This window comes from Cynocephalus volans, chromosome 10, assembly GCF_027409185.1.
Source record: "Cynocephalus volans isolate mCynVol1 chromosome 10, mCynVol1.pri, whole genome shotgun sequence".
NCBI lineage: Eukaryota > Metazoa > Chordata > Mammalia > Dermoptera > Cynocephalidae > Cynocephalus > Cynocephalus volans.
The window spans coordinates 107854131-107876252 of NC_084469.1; the positions used below are offsets into that span (position 1 = coordinate 107854131).

General features: G+C 48.3%; 1 protein-coding gene across 1 annotated transcript; it reads left to right on the forward strand.

Moving 5' to 3' along the window:
* The first annotated feature begins 405 nt into the window (after nucleotides 1-405).
* Nucleotides 406-17639, forward strand: LOC134386847 (ultra-long-chain fatty acid omega-hydroxylase). The gene is made up of 12 exons (XM_063108972.1): nucleotides 406-627; nucleotides 3904-4048; nucleotides 8824-8877; nucleotides 8998-9125; nucleotides 9326-9447; nucleotides 12358-12625; nucleotides 13769-13835; nucleotides 13945-14074; nucleotides 15138-15271; nucleotides 16155-16219; nucleotides 16902-16984; nucleotides 17462-17639. Exons 1-12 carry the CDS (start codon nucleotides 406-408, stop codon nucleotides 17637-17639), a joined length of 1596 nt encoding a protein of 531 aa, XP_062965042.1.
* The last annotated feature ends 4483 nt before the right edge of the window (nucleotides 17640-22122 follow it).

Genomic DNA, 22122 nt, shown 5'->3' on the forward strand with positions numbered 1-22122 from the left:
GAGTCGTCCCATCCGAGGGGAGAGAGGGCTGGGGTATTTATCCACCAATGCCCATCAGTCATTGGTTGAGAGCTGCTCCTTTAGGGGACGGGGTCTGAGTTTCCCAGGACTCTGATCAGCTGTGCATGGGCAGAGACAGCCCTATGGTAGAGAAGTCAAGAGGGGTGTCCTGCAAAAGTCAAGACTCAGGGCATATGAGTGGGGCCTCAAGTGCATCCTTCTGGCCAGCTGGCTGGAGGTCTCAGCTGGAGGACAAAGAGGTGTCAGGAACTCAGGTGTGTTTGGCACCAGCTGTGTGCCAGATACACTATGCTTGACCTTCATGATCCATTATGTGTGTGGCACAGGCATGGCTGCAGGGTGGCCCCCACCGGCACTGACCTTCCACCCTCTGTGTCCCCCAGGATGCTGCTTATCACAGACCACCTGCTGCACCTCCTGGGGCTGGAGAAGACGGCGTTCCGCATGTATGCTGGGCCCGCCCTCCTCGTCTCCCTGCTCTTCATCCTCTTCCACCTGCTGCTGCAGTTTCTGAGGCTCTGCTGGCGCTTCTACATCACCTGCCGCCGGCTGCGCTGCTTCCCCCAGCCGCCCCGGCGTAACTGGCTGCTGGGCCACCTGGGCATGGTGAGTATGGCCGGGCAGGCTGGGCAGGGCCAGGCAGGTCTGGGGTATTTAATAAGGATGGTGGGCCTGCTGGTTTCACACATGCTCCCTAGAATCTGGTCGGGGTTATGAACAGATCTTTTTTATGGGGTATGAGACTGAGGCTCAGAGAGGGCAAGCAGTTTACCCAAGGTCACACAGCTGGGATGAGGCAGAGCTGACTCTAAAGACAACTTCTCTGTAATTCTATAGCTGTTGCTGTAGCAACGGGTATCATCACCTGTGAAGTTTGGGATGCTAGGGATGGGGATGGGTGTTTCTAGTAGATATTGATACTCCATCCCCATCCCAAATGTGGTTACACTCTCTGTTCCTTGTATGCTGTGGTCCCAGGTCAGGACCCTATCCTTGCATTTTATTTTTTATTTCATGCATATGTGCCAAGTATTTTTCCAGGCAAATATTAACTCATTCAGTCCTCTAGACAACCTTAGGAGATAGGTCCCATGACTATCCCCATTTTGCACCTGAGAATACTGAAGCACAAGGATGTTAAGTAGTTGGCCCTAGGTCACACAGCTCATAAGTGGCAGTTCTAGGGTTCCAACCAGGCCGTCTGGCTCTAGCGTACCTGCTCTTAGCTCTACCCTCTGCCTGCTTCTAGTTTCCAGGTGCAATAGGCTCAACTTTTCTAAAAGGGCTTCAGAGGTCTGAAGAGAGAAAGCCAGACTCTTGAGGGTGGTGGGGCTTGCTGCACCACAGAGTCCAGCCCCTACCTGCCTGCTGGACCCACCAGGCCTAAATGAAATTCAGGGACAGTTGCTGGAGACCTGCATGAGGTCCAGTCCTCATGCTGAGCTTGGAGGTGGACTTTGGAGAGGTAGATTGGCGTCATCAGTGTGGACTTTGGGGTGTAGGGTTTGAGGCCCGTCTCTACCATGTAGTGCCTGTGTGACCTTGAGTAAGCTGCTTAACCTCCTTGTGCCTCAGTTTCCCCTTCTGCCACGTGGGGACTATAACAGTTCTTAATAACCTCACAGGATTGTTTCTTGGATTCCTTGGAGTTATTTTGTCATGTGCTTGGCACTGAGCCTGGTACACAGCAGGCACCCAGTAGCGGATGTTTGTGTTCAACTGCTGAGTCCTGCAGAGACTGGAAGTAACGAGTGATTCTAGAAATATTTTAGGTACTGCTTAGACTGAATGTCTCACAAGAAGGAACCAGGAGACACATTTCCACTTAATAGCTCAAAGAACATTCTATTTAGTTTCTGGAGTTGTCTCAGAGTGGAGGGCTTAGGAGGGAGGCTGTTTCCAGCCCTTCCTCTCCCTGGGGCTGTCACGCAGCAAGTTTTGCTTGTTTGTGCCTCAATTTCCTCCCTTCATCCATTCCTCAGCCCCCACTCAGGCCTCATCCTCTGCTGCAGGACCATAGTCCAGCTGCCTCCCTGGGCTCCTGCCTCTAGTTTTACCCTCCAGTCTGTGCCCCACTCTGGCCCCAGAGGGATTCTAGAATCCAACTGTGTCCCTCCCCTGCTAACACACTCTTCGTGGCTCCCCATTGCCATCTGGAGAAAGGCTGGTGTTCAAGGCCCTTTAGACTCTGCTCCCAACGTCCTCACCTGTTCCACCATCCCCCTTTAGTCCCATGGAATGACTTTCTCCTCCTGTAACAAGACTCCAACCGCCCACCTTTGCTAATACTGTGCCCTCTGCCCCGAATAGCCTTCTCTCCTTGAACTCTTACGCATTTCTCATGTCCCATCTCCAAAGCCGTCACTCCAGGGAACCCTCTCTGGCTTTGATGGTGGTCCTAGAAGGCAGGTGGCCTGGGCCGGCTCTGAAGCCTAGCCTTGACATTGTGGGTCCAGCCCACCTCCTGGGCCCATGAGGCCTGGGTCAGGCCACAATTTCCCTTGGATGTGAACAGGCTCAGGGCTGAGCCTGATAGAAAAGGAGACCCAGGATCCATAGAGGACACATTTATTCATTCTTTTATTCTTCAAATTCTGGGTCCTATCACTGGCCCATCACAGGTTTAGGCTCCTTCATATCTGAGCTCTCCTCTAATCCTCACAGCCCATGAAGTAGGCACAAATCTGCCCTATTTTACAGATTTACTCTTTTGTAGATTCGAGCTCAGAGAGGTTAAGTGACTTGCCCATGTTCACATAGCTGCTGAAGGTGGGTTTGAACTCAGATCTGTCTGATATAACGCCTGAAGCGCTTCTGCCCCATAGAGCCTGTTGATTAAGAGCAGGAGTCTTGGAGCTAGGTGCCCTGTGTTCAAATCCTAGCTTTGCCACTGTGCCAGATGATTCCAATGCCTGCCTGTTTCCTCTTGGCCCACTTCTGCATGCAGTGGCCTGACCTCCACCTGCCAGCACCTGTGTTCTGGGGGCTTTCTCTGGCAGTTGGAGCCCACTCTGCCTGTGTGTACTGTGAGTTTGGGAATTAACACCCCAGGAGCTGTGTGACTGTGGGCAAGTCACTTAGCCAATAACTGATGGGCATTGGTGGATAGACACCCCAGCTCCCTTTCCCTCAGTGGGTTGACTGTGAGGTGCAAAGTCCTACAATGTTGTCCAGAGCTCCCCAGCAGGACGGAGCCACATTTGCCCATGGTGGTAGCTTCCATGACAGGTCGCCCTTTTTGTCCCTGCTACTTTCTGTCCCTGTCTAACTTCTCCATGCCTCTACCTGTGTTTATTTGGGATCACCTCCCAAAAAAGTGGCTTGCCATAGAACCCTTGTTTCAGGATCTGCTTCTGGGGGTGCTCAAACCAGGATGGTTCTTTCCTTGCCTGTAACTTCAATTTGACCTTTCCTGAGCAAAGCAAAATGGAGAAAAGAATAGGAATGGCCTCACAGGGTTCATGTGCAGGTTGAATGATCAGTACACTAAAAGTGCCTATAATGGTGCCCAACACAGTGCAGCCGCATGTGTGTGTTGAAGATCCGTAAGAGTGACATTGCTAACACCACAAGTTCTTGATAACTGCCACCCACTCATCATCGTGTTTACCGTGACTATTTTTATTTCTTGAACACCAGCCATGTGTCAGGCCCTGTACTGGGAGCTTTGTTATTTCATTAATCCTCTTGATGAGAGGGAGTTAATTCTTCAATTCTTCCCTATTTTTCAGATAAGGAAAAGTAGGCTCAGTGAGCTGCAGCCAGCTGCTCACAATACTACAGCACTTCGGGGCTTGAGGGCCAGGGAGGTGGTAGGAGGGAGGGGCTGGGGGGAGTTGGGGTCAGGCACCTCCTCGCTGCCCCTCCCTTGCCGCCCTGCAGTACCTTCCGAATGAGACAGGCCTTCAAGATGAGAAGAAGGTGCTGGACAGCATGCACCATGTGGTCCTGGTGTGGATGGGACCTGTCCTGCCACTGTTGGTTCTGGTGCACCCTGATTACATCAAGCCCCTGATGGGTGCTTCAGGTAGGTGGGCTGGGCCTCTGAGCAGTGGGTGAACCCTCAACCCCCAGAGCCCACCTGGGCTGCTGGCAGGTGGGTGGTCAGAGAGAAGGTTATTTGAGTAGGGTTTTGAGGGATGAATAGGAGTTCTCCAATGCAGGAATGGTAATCCAGACTGTGGGAGCAGCATGAATGAGGGTGTGACAATGTCTGAGTCCCAAGAACTTTGATGGAATATCCACCCACCTGGAAGTCAGAACCAAGCACATTCGGAGAGGAAGTTGTTCGCCTACAGTTTTAAGTCAGTGCTGCTCAATCCCAGGTCATGGCACTCCCATCGTTTGGGTTCTGACACTCTCACTATGGCCTGGGCTCTTGGTGGCCCTGCCTATAGCCTGCTTTTATCACTTGGGCTGACTGTGACTGGCAGGGAGGGGATATGGGTGAATTGTTTCTCTCTTCTGTAGTCCCCACCTATCCCAAGGTTGGGGACTCCCAAGTGTGCTTGGCAAGCTCTTGCTCAGCCTTCAACACCCAGCTCCAATGACCACCTCCTCCAGGAAGCCTTCCCTGACCCCTCCCGATAGAACATAGTTCTCTCCTCTGGACTTTCCCATTGTCAGTCCTAATCTTTTAGGGCTGGATATGTCTGTGTCCGGCTCTGTCTTCCTCATATGTGGGGCTCTGGATCCTCAGCACAGCTGGGCACCTCCAGAGGCATTGGGGGGACATCTGAGAGAGGAGGGATGGGAAAGAAAAAGCTACAGGAATTTTAGACTCTCTGGCCCCAGCTTGAGCCTCTATAGACACACACACCTGGAAACTGCCTCCAAGGCTCCCACCTAAAAGCTCTTAAAGAGGAAGGGACTGCCGTCTTTCCCTTCCCCAGCTGTACCCTCCCCATGCCTCTTCATCCCCCATTATTGTATTTGTGAAGGGGTGACAATCCCCACTGAACTACAGGGGAAACTGAGACCCTGGGAGAAGTCACTCTTCCAAGGGATGGGCACCAACTTGTGGGAAGAGCCTTGGGGTGGAACACTGGTATGCTGGGTTTGAATCCTGGCTCCAGTACGTACTTGGTGTGTGACCCCAGCAATTCAACTAGCCTTTCAGGGCCTCAGTTTTTAATCTGTAAAATGGGAGCAGTTGTGAAAGCTCGAGAATATAACATGGGTAGGTACTAAAAAGTGTTTCTCCTCTTCTGCCTTTTTAACATACTTTTTTTCCTTATCTCCTCCCCCTTCTCCTCCTCTCCCCTTCTTTTTCTTCCTCCTCCTCCTCTTCCTCCTCCCTTCTCCTCCTCCTCAGAGCCTCAGTTTCCTGAGCACCCTCCTGGATGGTTGTGACACTCTGAGTAGACCAAGAAGGAGAGCCTCCAGCATGGGCCTGGCACTTAGTAGACACGCAGGCCTCTTCCTCTCCCCTCCTTCAGGACTGGCAGGGCATCCACTGCCTCCCCCACTGGAGGAGCCAGATAGGGAACTCCAGGATGGAGAGGGTAGGACTGTGAGTCAGCCTGGAGTGAGGCCTTCCAGCCTTAGGGTGCTCCTGTCCCTCTGAGCCTGCCCACCCGGGATTAGACAGGCCCTGCTTCAAGTCACAGACTCCATCCTGCACTGGGGGCTTGCTGCTCTGGGCTTGAAGCCACATAGATGTTGGGCCTAAGGAAGGCACAGCTCCTCTGGGAGCCTCTGGTTCCTCTTCTTCTTATGGGTATTTGGAATAAGTAATATTAATGGGAGAAAGTAGGTGAAAATGCTTTCTAGAGGATGAGACATGATATATAAGCATATAATTGTAGCTTGTTTTTATATGTTCTTTTTTCATTGAGGTGAGGTTCGTGTAACATACAATTAACCACTTTAAAGTGAACAATCAGTGGTATTTAGTGTATTCACAATGTTGTGCAACCACCGGCTCTCTCTAGTTTCAAAACTTTTTCATCATCCCATAAAACACCCTGTATTCATTAAGTAGTCATTCTCCTTTCTCCCCTCCCTCGTCTCCTGGTAACTGCTAATCTGCTTTTTGTCTCTATGGATTTGCCTGTTCTGCATACATCGTCTAAAAGGAATCACACAAAATTGTGGTCTTTTGTGACCAGCTTCTTTCACTCAGTGTCCTGTGTTTGAGGTTTATCTGTGTTGTTGGTGTTTCATCCCTTTTTATGGGCAAGTGGTATTCCAGTGTGTGGATATACCACAATTCGTTTATCCATTTGTCCATTGAAGGACATTTGGGTTGTACATGTCTACCTTCTGGCTGTTGTGAATAATGATGCTATGAACATGTGTGTGAAAGTTTTGGTGTGGACATAGGCTTTCATTTCTCTTGGGTATATGCCTAAGAGTGGAACTGCTGGGTCATATGGTCATCCCATGTTTAACTTTTTAAGGAACCACCTTGCTGTTTTTGATAGCAGCCATGCATTCATTTTTCACTAATGGGACCCAGATATTTATCTCACAAGTTCTTGATGCCAATAAGCAATAATTTTAATTATAGTAATAAAAATAGCCAACAGTTGGTCAGTTATTCATTTATGTACATATTTAATGAGCACTTACTGTGTGTCAGGAACACATTAGCTTGTTGAGTCTTCTAGGGATGTCATGAGGCAGGATTGCTCTATCTCCTCCTTTGGCAGATAAGGAGGTGGAGGTGCAGCGTGATCCAGGCTTACCTATGCCAGCCCTGCCACTTACCTAGTTAGTGGCAGGGCTGGCATTTGAACCCAGACCTGGCTAGCCCGGAACCCAAGCCCTTGACCACAGTTATATACAGCTTTCTGTGCAAGAGCTGTTCCATGCTGGGTACCATGTAGGGGCTTTTCTTTTACAATCTCCTCTTTTTACTGGAGGGGGAAACTGATGAGGGAGGTAACCTGGACCCAGACTCTCCTGGCCTGGAATGATCAGGGTTGGAGTGGATGAGGGACCTGAAAATGGATGAGCCAGGGTTCAGTTGTGGAGGTTTCTTGGAAAAGGCTTCCTGGAGGAGGTGTCAATGAAGCTGGGCCTCGAAGAATCCAAAGGGGTTTTCCAGGTGAGGAGTCCCAGGTGGAGTGTCCTGCCAGTGCAAAGGTGCAGGCATGTGAAAGTGCCAGGGGAATGCAGGTGACCTGGAGTGGCTGGAATAGAGGTAACCTGTGTGGAGAAGTAGGTAATGAGCCTGGGGGTTAAGGAGAAGCTAAACTCTGAAGTGAATGAACTTGCACTTTATTCTGGGGGTGTTAGGGAGCTATGGGAGGTGTTTGAGCAGGGCATCCATTGGCCAGATCTGGGTGTCAGGAAGACCTATGAGGGGCTTAGTCTGGAGTCCAGAGCCCAGAGAGGAGAGAAATGTCTAGATTCCCATCTTCTTCTCCAGTGCTGCCTCCCCCAGGAAGCCTGCCTTGACTTCCAGCAGCCCTTTCTCAGTGCCTCCCTAAGCATCTGGCACACTCTCTACCTTCTGGATAATTGCATGGTGTGCCTCTGCTTCCCTTTCCCATCCCACCCGGGAGCTCCTCCAGGCAGGGTGTGGGCCTGAGCCATCTCAGGGTCCCCAGCATCACCCAGAGTGGGCAGGGCACAGAAAGGCAGCAGAAGAGGTGTGTTGAGTGGGAGAATGAGTAGACAAATGACTGTGCACACTATTGGCCAATTTCTGGGGAGTGTGTGTGTAGGTGACTGAGTCATATCTCAGGTAAAAGTGACATCACTTGAGTTTCTAGTACTTCCTTCCTGGGTCCCTGCCCATTCAGTCCCAAATCTGTTCAATATATGTAAGAGGGATTCACTCACTCATTGATCCATCCATCCATCCATCCATCCATCCATCCATCCATCCATCCATTTATTCTTTCATTCATTCATCCTTTGATTGATTGATTGATTGATTCATTCATTCAATAACAATTTCTTTAGCACCGATATATCAGTGACCAACATGGTCCTTCCCCTCAAGGGGATTATATCTGGATGGATACAATCCAGAGTGATTGATAGAAGAGGGAGTGGCACCCAAGTTGAGACCAGAGGATGAGGGAAGAGTGTTGGGAGCAGAGAGAGCAGCAAGTGAAAAGACTCAGAGCGGAGAGATCACATGGCCTTTCTGAGGAGCTGAGAAAAGTTCTGTGATGTTAGTTCTGTGACATTGAGTGAGAGGGGTGGAAGATAGAGGTGTTTTAAGAGAGGTCTGGACAAGGGCAGATCAATGAAAATGAGCTGAGCAGCTGGTGCTTGAGGGTAATGGGCGTGTGAGCAGGGAGGGGACATGGTCAGATCCGACAGTAAGATAAGATCCCCCAGGGCCACCGTGAGGGACAGACTGGAGAGGGTGAGGCTGGAGGCTGGGAGCCCAGGAGATGTAATACAGATGGCCCAACCTGGCAGAAAAGAGAAGGGTGGGTTGGGGGAAGACTCGGGCCAAGAAGGCCATTCTAGATGGAGAGCATCGCCTGGCCAAAGGTTTGGAGGTGAGTGACGGCATACAATGAGAACGGGGTTGTCTGGTGTATGTTGAAGGATGAGTTGGGAGGGGCATACAAGGGCCAGATGGAGCAGGGCCTTCAATGCTAGACTGAGCTTGAACTTTCATACAAGGGCAATGGGGAGCCATGGGAGGTGTTTGAGCTCGGGAGGCTCATGTTCATATCAGCACATTATAAGGATCTTTCTGGGGCAGGCGTGGAGGATGGACTGGAGGGGTGAGGTGGGAGGTCAGAACCTAATGAGGAGGCCCAATGAGGTAATAAGCAGTGATCAAGGATCAGAACTCTGTTTACAGTCGTCATTGCCTCTTCTCTCTCATAGCGGCCATTGCCCCAAAGGATGACCTTTTCTATGGCTTCCTGAAACCTTGGCTAGGTGAGTGCCAGGTGGCTAGGCTGAGACTGGGGCTTCAGGGAAGAGAGGGAAGGACATGGAGTTTCTTGAAGGATTTCAGAGTAACAGTAGGGGCCCCTAACCTCAGTCTTCTGGGCCTAGGGGATGGGCTGCTCCTCAGCAAAGGTGACAAGTGGAGCCGTCACCGCCGCATGCTGACACCTGCCTTCCACTTTGACATCCTGAAGCCATACATGAAGATCTTCAACCAGTGCACTGACATCATGCATGTGAGTCCCAAGTCCTGTGGGAAGAGGGTGTCCTGGGAGTGAGAGTGGCCCTGTTACCCATTCATGGGTGAGCCATGTGATGACAGGAGGCCTCACTTTATCTATAAAGTAGACTTGTGGTGAGGATGCAGCTAGCTCCTTGTCAGGCTGGCTTGCAGGCTGCAGTCTGTATGCCCATCTGCCATGTATCTCTCTTCCAGGCTAAATGGTGGCGTCTGGCAGAGGGCTTGGTTGTCTCCCTTGACATGTTCGAGCATGTCAGCCTCATGACCCTGGACAGTCTTCAGAAATGTGTCTTCAGCTACAACAGCAATTGCCAAGAGTGAGTGTGACTTCTCGGGAAGACGGAGCCAGCTGCTCCAGGGGTGAGGTGGCAGGAGGAGAAAGGGAACTCCCAGGTGTTAGGCAACCCTGGGCTGTGGGAGCTCTGCCATCGACAGGTCATGTGGTTGCAGGAAACCGACATCACCTCTCTGAGCCTCTGTGTCCTCATCCAAAAAATGCACACTGTCATTTCTTCCTTGTGGTCATCATGTGAGAATTAAGTGAGATGATGTGAGTCTATGGCCTGGCACATAGTAGGAGCTCAGGAAATGCTAGTTTCCTTCATTTCTCCACAAAGAGTGTGTGGTCTTTGGAAGGTATCCTCCCCCACATCAGAATCTCAGTTTCTTAGTTTTTAAAACAGTGATGACAATCCCTGACTCTCTGAGAAGATGCTTTGGGAATAAAATGATGTAGCACTGCCCTGGCACATAGTAGATGCTCAGTGAATATTTGCTGAATGAATGAATAAAATAACCATTGCCCTGGTTCATTCATTCATTCCTTCATCATATATAAATTGCACATCTACTATGTGCCTGGCACTGTGCTAGCTGCTGGGGATATGGTGAACCATAAATTCCCAGTTCCATGGAGCTTATAGTCTAAGTGTGGATATAAGAAATGAGGGAATTAATGAAAGTAAAGTTTGTAGCACCTAGCAGGTCCTCAGTAACAAGCTGATGACTTTGTTACTCTGGGCGTTGTAGAGACATGTTTCAGTTGAGTAAGGCAGAGATGGTCTTAGTAATTAATTAATTCAACCAAGAAATATTTACTGAGTGCCTATTAGGTTCTACCCCTGAACTAAGCACTGGAAACTCAGAAGTCAAAAAGACAAACAAAGCTTTGCTTCTCTGGACCTTCATTTTGGTGGGGCGACAGGCAGTAATCATGAACAAATAAAGAAACAAGAAAATGACAGACTGTGATAAATACATGAAAACAAGTCCACTTCACAACTGAGGACAGCTCCTTGTGACCTGGCTCCAACATTTAGGCTTTTTAGGCTGTGTTTTGTTTTTATAATAGCTTTATTGAGATATAATTCACATACTATACAATTCACTCACTTAAAGTATACAATGGAATGGTTTTTAGTATATTCACAGAGTTGAGCAATCATCACCATAACCAATTTTAGAATATTTTCATCACCCCCCAAAAGTATCTCCCTTACTCCTTTCTCCTTGAGGTCTAGGAAATCACTAATGTAACTTATGTCTCTACAGACTTGCCTATCATGAATATGTCACGTAGATGAAATTATACAGACTTTTGTGTCTGGCTTGTTTCACTCAGCTGAATGTTTTTAAAGTTCATCCTTGTTGTGACTTATACACCGGTAATTCATTTTTTTTCATTGCTGAATACTATTCCATTTATCACGTAATTCCACATTTTGCTTATCCAGTCATCCATTGATGGACATTGAGTTATTTCCATGTTTTGGCTATTGTGAATAATGATGCTATAAGCATTTGTATACAAGGTTTTGTGTGAACAAATATTTTGTGTGAACATATATATTTATATATATGAATGTATTTGAAACATATTTAGTGAACATACATTTTCATATGTGTGAACATATATTTTCATATTTTGTGTGAACATATATTTTTAGTTCTCTTGGGTATACACCTAGGAGTGGGATTTCTGGATCATATGGTAATTTCATTTGTACCCTTTTGAGAAGCTGCCAGACTATTTTCCCAGAGTGGTTACCCATTTTGCTTTCTAACCAGAAGCACATGAAGGTTCCATTTGTCCACATCCTCACTAACACTTGGCATTATTTGTCATTTTTGCCCTAGCTATCCTAGTGGGTGTGAAGTGGCATCTCATTGTGATTTTGATTTGCATTTCCCTGATGGCTAATGCTGTTAAGCATCTTTTCATGTGCTTATGAGTCATTTGTCTATCTTTTTTTTGGAGAAATATCTATTCAGATCCTTTGTCCACTTTTTAACTGGGTTATTTGTCTTTGTATTATGGAGTTTTAACGGTTCTTTATCTATTTTAGGTACAAGTCCCTTATCAGCTATATAATTTGCAAATATCTTTTCCCAGTCTGCTGGTCATATCCACTTAGTTTTAGTGATGTTATGATTGCTATACCTATGTTGGAAGTACTCTTTGGGTCTGTTTTAAAATACACCTGTGACTTTGGTTTTATGAGAATACGGTGAGTCCAGCAGATCAGAAAACAATTGATGTTGAGAAGATAATCTGTCTCAGTTGGTTAGAATGTGGTGTTATAACACCCAGGTCAAAGGTTTGGATCCTTGCACCAGCCAGCTGCCAGAAAAAAAAAAAAAAAAGAAAGAAAGAAAGAAAAGATAATTTGTGTCTTAAAGCTTCCAAGAGCAGGGGAAACATTACATCTTGCAGGATCACACAAAGAAGCACCAGGGTTAATCGAAAAAAATGCAGGCAAAAGTCTTTATTGTGGTTTCCACAGGTAGGAACGGGTGAGGCAAAGTAATCAGGTTTAGGGTTGGCTACTTTGAATAATTTCATGGGGCTCTGGGGTATGTAGGAGCTGCCCCTAGTTGTCCAATACATGGTCCTGGAGTGATCATAGCAGGGGAATAGAGGCTTGGCCACGTAAAGTTCGGAGTGTGTGTTCTGGATTAGTTGGTTTGCATATAAGAGGAATTCCTTTGGATGCATCGTTTGCTATTTTGAGGAAGTGACGAGTCCTTCCAGGGGCATCTTTCCCCAGTTAGAGTAGCCCCAGATGCCAGAGCATCAAGAATACAGAACATAAGAAAACAGAGTTAATCTAGGACCTCTCTTTGTTAGTTACCCTAAAGGGAGTGGAGGCTTGTCTCAGCCCAGCAGCAGGCCTGGCTGGCCTGGGCTAGGGGGATGGACCTGCGCTCATGGCCCTTCTCCCTGGCAGGAAGATGAGCGATTACATCTCGGCCATCATTGAGCTGAGTGCGCTGGCCGTGCGGCGCCAGTACCGCCTGCACCACTACCTGGACTTCATCTATTACCGCACGGCAGACGGGCGGCGTTTCCGGGAGGCCTGTGACACCGTGCACCGCTTCACCACCGAGGTCATTCAGGAGCGGCGGAGGGCACTGCGCCAGCACGGGGCTGAGGCCTGGCTGAAGGCCAAGCAGGACAAGACCTTGGACTTCATTGATGTGCTGCTCCTGGCCAGGGTGAGGCTGGGCCCTGGAGGGCGGAGACCTGCCCGGGAGTTGCACTGACTGCCGAAAGTGATAAATGTTAAGACTCACATAGACCTAGGACAGAGTGAGATGCAGACACGTATGACTTAGTGTGTGAGTTTGCCTGTGCTGCTGTAACAAAGCATCAAAGGCTGGGCAGCTTAAAGCACAGAAATCTATTATCTCACAGTTTTGCAGGATGGAAGCCAGAGATCAAGGTGTTGGTGGGGTTGGTTTCTTCTGAGGTTTCTCTCCCTGGCTAATAGATGGGCCTGTTGTCTTCACATCATTTCCCCTTTGTGCATGCCTGTGTCTGAATTTTCTCTTGTAATGACACCAGTTATATTGGATAAGGGCCCACCCTAAAGACCTCATTCTAACTTGATTACCTCTCCAAAGACCTCTCCAAATGTGGTCACATTCTGAGGTGCTGGAAGTTAGGACTTCAACGTTACGACTTCAACATATGAATTCTGGGGGAGGGGGAAGGGCACAATTCATCCCATAACACTTATAAAGATGACATAAGGGACCTCGACAAGATGTGAGAGTCACAGAGATGTATTGTCACCCATTGGTGGTGTTTCTGTGGAATTTTTGAGCAGCACTTGGGTTCTGGATTCAGATAAACCTGGATTCCAGTCCTGGCTTTACTACTTAGTGGATGTTTTGGGTTATTTATTTATTTACTTATTTGGCGGCTGGCCAGTATGGGGATCTGAACCCTTGACTTTGGTGTTATATGGTGTTATAACACTGCTCTAACCAACTGAGCTAACCAGCCAGCCTTAGTGGATGTTCGACCTGAGTCATATTACTATTCTCTCTGAGCCTCAGTTTTCTCAGTTATACCATGGCGATCATAAGACCTAAGCACAAGGTTCTTGTTGGCATCCAGCAGGTTGCTTGGTGTTAGGAGTTGCTCAAGAAATATGAACTCCATTCTTCCTCTCTCCTTTGACTCTCCTTCCTTCTTTCCATCTTTCTTAGACAAGTTGTGTACTTCCCTGTGCCTGTAATATTTCCCCCACAGCTTGGCTTAAGAGACAGGAGGGTATATCTGACTTTGGAGGAGTGTCTAGAATGCAGAGTGTGGTATGAAGTGGGCTGAGCCTCCCCTGCTGCCCATTCCAGGATGAAGATGGAAAGGAACTGTCAGACGAGGACATCCGAGCTGAGGCGGACACCTTCATGTTTGAGGGTGAGGACATGGGGTGAGGCTGAAGGAGGATGGGAAGGGGCACCATCATCTGAAAATTGCATCTCTGCTATCTTCAGGCAATTTCATTCAGTACCTCATCTACCTGCAGGTCATGACACTACGTCCAGTGGGCTCTCATGGGTGCTGTTCAACTTGGCAAAGTATCCGGAATACCAGGAGAAGTGCCGTGAAGAGATTCAGGAAGTCATGAAAGGCCGGGAGCTGGAGGAGCTTGAGTGGTTAGTTTGGGGACTGATGGGGGCAGGTTGAGGCCAGAGCCCTGAGTGTGAATATCTGCTCTACTGCCTATTGATTGTGTGACCTTAGACAAGTCACATAAGCTTCCTGAATTCCCATCTCTTCAGCTGTAAAATGGGGATGATAATAATGCTATGTCTACCTTATGAAGCAGGAGTTCTCAAAATGTCTTAGTCAGCAATTGTTGCAATGATGCCGCATAACAAGCAGCCCCCAAACTTAGTGGTTTACAGCAGGAATTTACTTCTTGCTCTTGTGTACACATTACTCTTGCTGCTGCTGGGCTCAGCTGAGTGGGGTGGGGTTGCTTCCAAATTGAAGGTCAGGCTCAGATCTGTTCCATATGTCTCCTCACCCTCAGAAAGAGACCCTGTTGGTTTAAGGAAAACAATCTAGATCATGAACCAAGCATTATAATTAATCCAATTTGGGGCGCTAAAGTCCAAAGTAAAAAAATATCAAGTAGATGATAGTATAAAGAGAGGATGCATGGGTTTTTAAATAGTGAAATGGATCCATACATGCTGGTAAATTGCAGCTGCTTTGAGCACCCCTGGCTGTTCTGACACCTCCTTTGGGTGACTCTTGACTTCCACATAATTCATCAATTAAAGGGTTAATGCTGGGCCGCCCCGTGGCTCACTCAGAGAGTGCGGTGCTGATAGCACCGCAGAGGCCGCAGGTTCGGATCCTATATAGGGATGGCCGGTGTGCTCGCTGGCTGAGCGTGGTGCAGACCACACTCTGCCGAGGGTTGTGATCCCCTTACCGGTAAAAAAAAAAAAAAAAAAAAAAAAGAGGGTTAATGCTGGGCCCAGTAGGGGCACCCAGAAGCCTGCTCCAGTGCTAGCTTGACTGGTTGGTGCTGATATTTTGCATCCTAAATGTTAGTGACTCTGTGCATGGATGACTGCAAATGGTGGAAGTCGGGGTGCTTCTGAAATCCTGGACTGGTTTCCTTCCCAGATGCTCCTTAGTATGTGCGTGTTTGGGAGAGGGGGTGTCACATGGCCTCGCCCCAAGTCACGGTTCCATGTTCCCCAGGGATGACCTGACTCAGCTGCCCTTCACCACTATGTGCATCAAGGAGAGCCTGCGCCAGTTCCCACCCGTGACCCTTATCTCTCGCCGCTGCACGGAGGACATCAAGCTCCCAGATGGGCGCATCATCCCCAAAGGTGCCCACGTGTGCCCCCTGCTGCCAGTGCACCATCCCCCATGACATGGCTGCTCTATTGTCTGGGGGGCCCTGGCCATGCCTGTCACAGGTGCACTATCCCTGTAAATGGGGCAGTGTTCTGAGTGCCTGTTGCTTCTGGGGTCGTGGGGGAAACCCAATTGTGTGGGGGGGAGACAGGTGAGTGAGTCCAGGCAGAAAGGAGGAAATTGTCAGTGTGGCAGGATCGGCCCTGTAAGGGTGCAGGTGGGGGAGGGTCAGTTTCATTCAGTTGCCAGATATCCCCTGGAGACTGAGCCCTGTCCTGGGTGATGCTGGGGGTCTAGACAGGCCTCCTTTCCAGGCCAGTCCGGGGGGAGATACAGCAGGGCACAGACATTTCCAGCTACATGAGGTCAGGGATGGGTAAAGGGAGGGAGAAGGGCCGGAGCAGCCCAAATACGGAGGGATGGCTCTATTTGGGGAGGAAGGCAGGGAAGGCTGTCTGGAATAGAGAAAGTGGGAGGGGAGCCTCAGAAGTTGGAGGTGAAAGAGCTAGCGTGTTTGTGAAGCAGAGCCTCAGGGTGCAGACTGTGAAAGACATTGGTTGCCAGTCAGAGACACGCAAACTTGATCCTGAGGGAAGTAGGGAGCCAATGGAGGTGTGTAAGCTGAGGAGGAGCAATGTCAGATCTGTGAGTGAGAAAGATCAATGTGTGGCCAGCATAGCACTGGAAAGAAGGTGATGGGGACTTCTTAGGGAGAGGCAGGGCAAGTAGATGGAGCAGCAGAATTTTTCAGAGAAGGATGGACAGGCAGATGGCTTGTGGCTCTCCAGGGAGGGGAATGTCTCTAGAAGAGGCCCTGGCTCCCCGTCGTATCACTAACTCCATCTCTCCCCACAGGAATCATCTGCTTGGTCAGCATCTACGGGACCCACCATAACCCCACAGTGTGGCCTGACTCCAAGGTGAGCTCCTGCCCCAACCCTTCCTGCCCTCAGTTCCTTCCTCCCCAGCAGAGGCAGCTCTGGGGTGGTGGAGCCTCCTCTCCCCTGCTCCCTGGGGAGCCAGACTGCAGGCTGGTTTCAGGGCCTGAGCACCTTACCCCCCGTCCCCATTTATTCACCCACTTATTGATAATTCATTAGGTCAACAAATATTTATTGAACACCTGCTGTGTGCCAGACCCTGTGCTGGGTATTGAGGATGGAGGATGATACTGTCTTTGCCCTCATGGGGCTCACAGTTAAGTTCAGAGGAAGACTATAAACAGATAAAGATCATTTTGGGTATTGATAAATGCACAAACGGAGTACAAACTGGTGGGGGCGGGCACATTAGCTCAGGTGGTCAGGAAAGGCCTTGCCGAGGAAGAGAGGTCTGAGCTGAGACCTGACCTGAAGGGTGTGGAGAGTAGGGAGAAGTGTGTTCCAGGCAGAAGAAACAGCAGATGCAAGGGCCCCGAGGTGGGAAAGTGCCTGAATGAGGTGGGAGGCAGTTGTTGCTGGACTGTAGTTTGGAGTGGGATGGAAGAGGTGGCCCTGAGCTGCTCTCCATCCACCTGTATTGGTTCCCAGAGGCTGAGGGAGGGGACCAGGCTGGGATGTCTGGGACAGCCCCCAGACTCACCTCTAGGGTGTTCCTGCCTAGGTGTACAATCCCTACCGCTTTGATCCAGACAACCCACAGCAGCGGTCCCCACTGGCCTACGTGCCCTTCTCGGCAGGACCCAGGTAACTCCTCTATTCCTCCAGTCCAAGACCAGTGGCAGGTCAGGGATGTGCCCATCAGGAGCAGAGATCACGTCCCACTCAAGTATTCTTTCTGCCAACGCAGTGTCCTCTCTGCACCCCTCAACACACCAGGGGATCCCCAAATCAGACTCTGCAATAGCATCCCTGGGTAATGAGTACCTACTGTGTGCCAGGCCCTAAGTTCTGGGCCGACATACTCCCGATGGTTCTATGATGTCATTGTCCCCGTTTTATAGATGAGGGAAGGGGAGGTCGTTTACCTAGGACACACAGCTATCAAGAGGCTGCTCCAGGATTCAAACACTTGACTCCAAGTTCATATTAATTTAGCGACTCTTGGAGTCTCCTTTAGCCCCCGTCCAGCCCAGGATGCTTGTCCCATTTTAGGGGCATGAGAGGCCCAGGAATCCCTGCTCACACAGAGGCTGGGCCTGAACCCCGTCTGCCTTCGTGCAGGAACTGCATCGGACAGAGCTTTGCCATGGCCGAGATGCGCGTGGTCGTGGCGCTGACGCTGCTGCGCTTTCGCCTGAGCGTGGACCGAACGCGCAAGGTGCGGCGGAAGCCGGAGCTCATCCTGCGGACGGAGAACGGCATCTGGCTCAACGTGGAGCCGCTGCCTCCGCGGGCCTGAGCGCGGGCGCGCCCCTGCGGTACCCGGGGTCCAGATCCGCTCAGAGGCCCAGGCCCCGCCCCCAAGATCCAGCGGGATAGGCCACGCCCCTCGAAGTCCAGGCTCCGCCCCTGGAGGACCAGGCTCTGCCGCTGAGCCCCTGACGGTGTTGACCACGCCCCTCAGGGCAAGGCTCCGCCCCCTAAGGGTCTGACCCCGGCCCTTGAGGTCCACGTCCCGCCCCCAAGTTCTCGCACTGTCCTCCGGCATGAGGAACCAGGCTCGGCCACGCCCCCTGGTCCGCAGGATTTTGAGGCTTAAGGTATTTAGGCCACCCCCCTGCAGGTTCAGGTCCCTCAGGCCCCGCCCACCGGGCCTTCCGAGGACCTAAGACCCACTTCTCGGACTCAAGCCTCATCCCCTACTGGCTGGATCCCGCTGGCTTATAAGTTGAGGACGTGGAAGCTAGAGCCCGAGGTCAAAGCCCTGAACCGGACATCACCTTCCTGAGACCCTCAACACCTATGGGCGGACTGCTTGGGCTTCGGGCTGCATCCGGGGCTCGGGTTGTTTGCTTTCGTTGTTTTGTAAACCCAGACCTTCACAAGCCTCTTCCTGTCTCGCTTGCTCAAAAGCCCTTTGCTGAGTGTTCTGATATTTGTAGAATAAAAGCAAAGGATGCAGACATCTCCCTCCCAACCTCCACCCACTAGCCAAGCTAGACCCTCACACCTGGAGCCCAGGATGGGAATACGGGGCTCTGTGCAGTTGGGAAGCGCCTGAGGGAAGCTGTGGGCTCGGAGGCTGGGAAGCCGTTTGCCCTAAGGCACAAACTCAGACTTTTTGGGGACGTTTCGTGCATTCGTTTATTTAATCAACTGATCACATATTAATTAAGGGACTGCTGGCCCAGGGCCGGGAGCACAGATAGGCCCAATTCCTGCCGTCGTGGAGAGAGAGACAGATGTTGAACAAATAATTCCACGTGTGAATGTTTATTTACAACCTGTGACAAGTGCTGCAAACTAGAGGCCCCTGGTGCTGAGGCGAATGTAGTAGGGGGATGGGGGTGAGTCAGGGAGAACTTCTCTGATGCTGAAGTAGGAGTAGAAGTTGAGTGGGTGACAAGAAGAGGGAGGAACATTCCAGGCAGAAGAAACAGTATCCACGAATGCTTTGGGGTGGAGAGCACCGTGTGCTCGAGGAATTCACCAGGGGCTGGAAGTGGTTCGATATGTGGAGTGGAGGCAGAATGGTAAAAGGACCAATGCACAGGCTTTATGCTGAGGGCAATAGGGAGCTACGGAGGGTGTATGAGCAGGGGCAGGGCAGGACATAGATATGGGGCTGGCAAGGAGGTGGCTTGTGAGGGGCACTGGGGGTTGGAGCCATGGGGAAGAGGGAAACCGAGGTTCAGGCAGGACAGGAAGGGACTCGATTGGGGTGACTATCTAGCCATGGGAGCTTAGGGAGAAAGTCAGTAAGGGTGATGATGACCAGGCTGGGGGAAATATACAGTGGAGTAGTCCCTGATAGGGGATTGGTGGGGCAATGACAATGTCGACAATAATAATATTAATTCAACAAATATTTATTGAGCATCTACTGTGACCCAGGCACTGTTTGAGTCCTTGCATAGTTGACATCTAGAGGGGGAGATAAATGATAAATGATAAATAAGTGAATAAGTAAATTCACACAGAGTCTTGGAGACCACTGTTAAGGATTTTGACTTTCTTTTTTTTCTTTTAATTGAGACATAATTGATTGCACATATCTGTGGGGTACCACGTTGAATATCAATACCTGTGTGCAATATGTGATGCTCAAATTAGGATAATTAATATATTCAACATTACACAATGTAATCATTTTTTGTGCCCCTTTACCAATTTCTCACTAACCCCACTCCCCCTCCCCCTTTCCCACCTCTGGTAACCTCAGTTCTGTTCTCTCCCTTGGAAAGTTCAATGTATTATTGTGATTGTTGTATCTTTCTTTCTTTCTTTTATGTATTTGTTTATTTTTTTTAGCTCCCACTTATGAGTGAGGATGTGCAGTATTTTTCTTTCTGTGCTTGGCTTATTTCACTTAACATAATTTTCTTTTCTTTCTTTTTATTTTTTAAACATAATTTTCTTTAAGTTCATCCATGTTGCTGTGAATGGGAGTATTTCATTCTTTTTTATGGCAGAGTAGTATTCCATTGTGTAAATATACCACATTTTCCTTATCTGATTGTCCTACAATGGACATTTAGGTTGGTTCCAACTCTTGACTATTGTAAATAGAGCTGTGATAAACATGGGAGTGCAGGTGTCCCTCTGACATGATGATTTCCATTCATCTGGGTATATACCCAGCAGTGGGATAGCTGGGTCTTATGTAGTTCTATCTGTAGTTGTTTGAGGAAACCCCATACTGTTTTCCATAATGGCTGCACCAATTTACAGTCCCACCATCAGTGTAGGAGGCTCCCCCTTTCTCCATATCCTCACCAGCATTTGTCATTCTTTGTCTTTTTGATAATAGCCATTCTAACTGGGTGAGATGATATCTCAGTGTTTTTTTAAATTTGCATTTCCATGATGTTTAGTGATGTTGAGCATCTTTTCATATGTCTGTTGGCCATTCGTATATCTTCCTTTGAGAAATGCCTATTCAGCTCCTTTGCCCATTTTTAAATCAAGTTTTTTGTTTTTTTACTGTTAAGTTGTTTGAGTTTTTTGTGTATTCTAGATATTAATCCCTTGTTGTATGCATGGTTTGCCAGTATTTTCTCCCATTCTGCGGGTTGTCTTTTTGCTCTTTTGTTTCTTTTGCTGTGCAGAAGCTTTTTCGTTTAATATAATCCCATTTGTTTATTTTTTCTTTTGTTTCTTGTGCTCTTAGGGTCTTATTCATAAAGTTTTTGCCCAGTCCTACTTCCTGAAGTATTTCCCCTATGTTTTCTTTCAGGAGTTTTATAGTTTCAGGTCTTATATTTAAGTCTTAATCCACTTGGGGTTGATTTTGGTATATGGTGAGAGGTACAGATCTAGTTTCATTCTCCTACTTAAGGATGTCCAGTTTTCTCAGCACCATTTATTGAAGAAGCAATCTTTTCCCCATTGTGTGTTCTTATTGCCTTTGTCAAAGATCAGTTAGCTGCAAGTATGTGGGTTGATTTCTGGGTTCTATGTTCTGTTTTGTTGGTCTGAGTGTCTGTTTTTATGCCAGTTCCACGCTGTTTTGGTTACTATAGCTTTGTAGTATAATTTGAAGTCAGGTAGTTTAATACCTCCAGCTTTATTACTATTTTTTTGCTTAGGATTGCTTTGGCTACTCAGGGTCTTTTGTTGTTCCATATGAATGTTAGGATTGTTTTTATATTTCTGTGAAAAGTGTCATTAGTATTTTGATGGGGATTGCATTGAATCTGTAGATCACTTTGGGTGTACTGACATTTTATTAATGTTAATTCTTCCAATCCAAGACCATGGAATATCTTTCCTTCTTTTTGTGTCTTTCTAAATTTCTTTCAGCAGTGGTTTATAAGTTCTCATCGTAGAGATCTATCATGTCTTTGGTTAAATTTATTCCTAGGTATTTTATTGTTTTGGTGACTATTGTAAATGGACTTGCTTTCCTGATTTCTTTTTCTGCTGGTTTGTTGTTGGAGTTTAAAAATGCTACTGATTTTTCCATGTTGATTTTGTATCTTGCGAGTTTACTGAAAGCATTTATCAACTCTAAGATTTTTTTGGTAGAGTCTTTAGGTTTTTCTATATATAAGATCACATCATCTGTGAACAAGGATGGTTTGACTCTGTCTTTTCCAATCTGGATGCTCTTTATTTCTTTCTCTTGCCTCATTGCTTTGGCTAGTACTTCCAATGCTATGTTGAATAGAAGTGGTGAGAGTGGGCATCCTTGTCTTGTTCCTGTTCTTTAGGGAAAGGCTTTCGGCTTTTCCACATTCAGGATGATATTGGCAGTGCATCCCTGACAAGAATCAGTTGATTTGTCCCTATCCTATGGGCCTGCCAGAAGCAAAAGTAAATCTCTTGTGAGCCAGTGGAAGAGCAGGCGGTTTTGGAGTCAGCTTTTTGGAGTTTCAAATCCAGCTGCTTCAGCTTGTTTATAATCCTAAGAAAGAAATAGGTGCAGGCTAGGTTCACCCAGACTTCAGGATTGCAATTTTCCTCTTTTATCACATTTTCATATTTCTCCAGAGCTCTCTTGTAGCCACCCAGTTGGAAAGCATAGTGTCCAATCCACAAATTAGTATCCTCTTGTTTTCTGACATGAAGTTTGAACTCCAATAGGGTAATAGCACCAGTGAAATCTCTTTGTGAAAATACTTCCTCTGCTTTTAGAATCTTCCTTTCTTCCTTTGCCAATGTGCAGTAGGTCCCTGCCGACAGCAAGTTTGGCGCTCGAAAGCATCATTTTGGCATTGGTTCTGTGAGCCCCCTCCACAGATAGACAGCAAAGGACACAACTCAGTACATCCTGACATCTG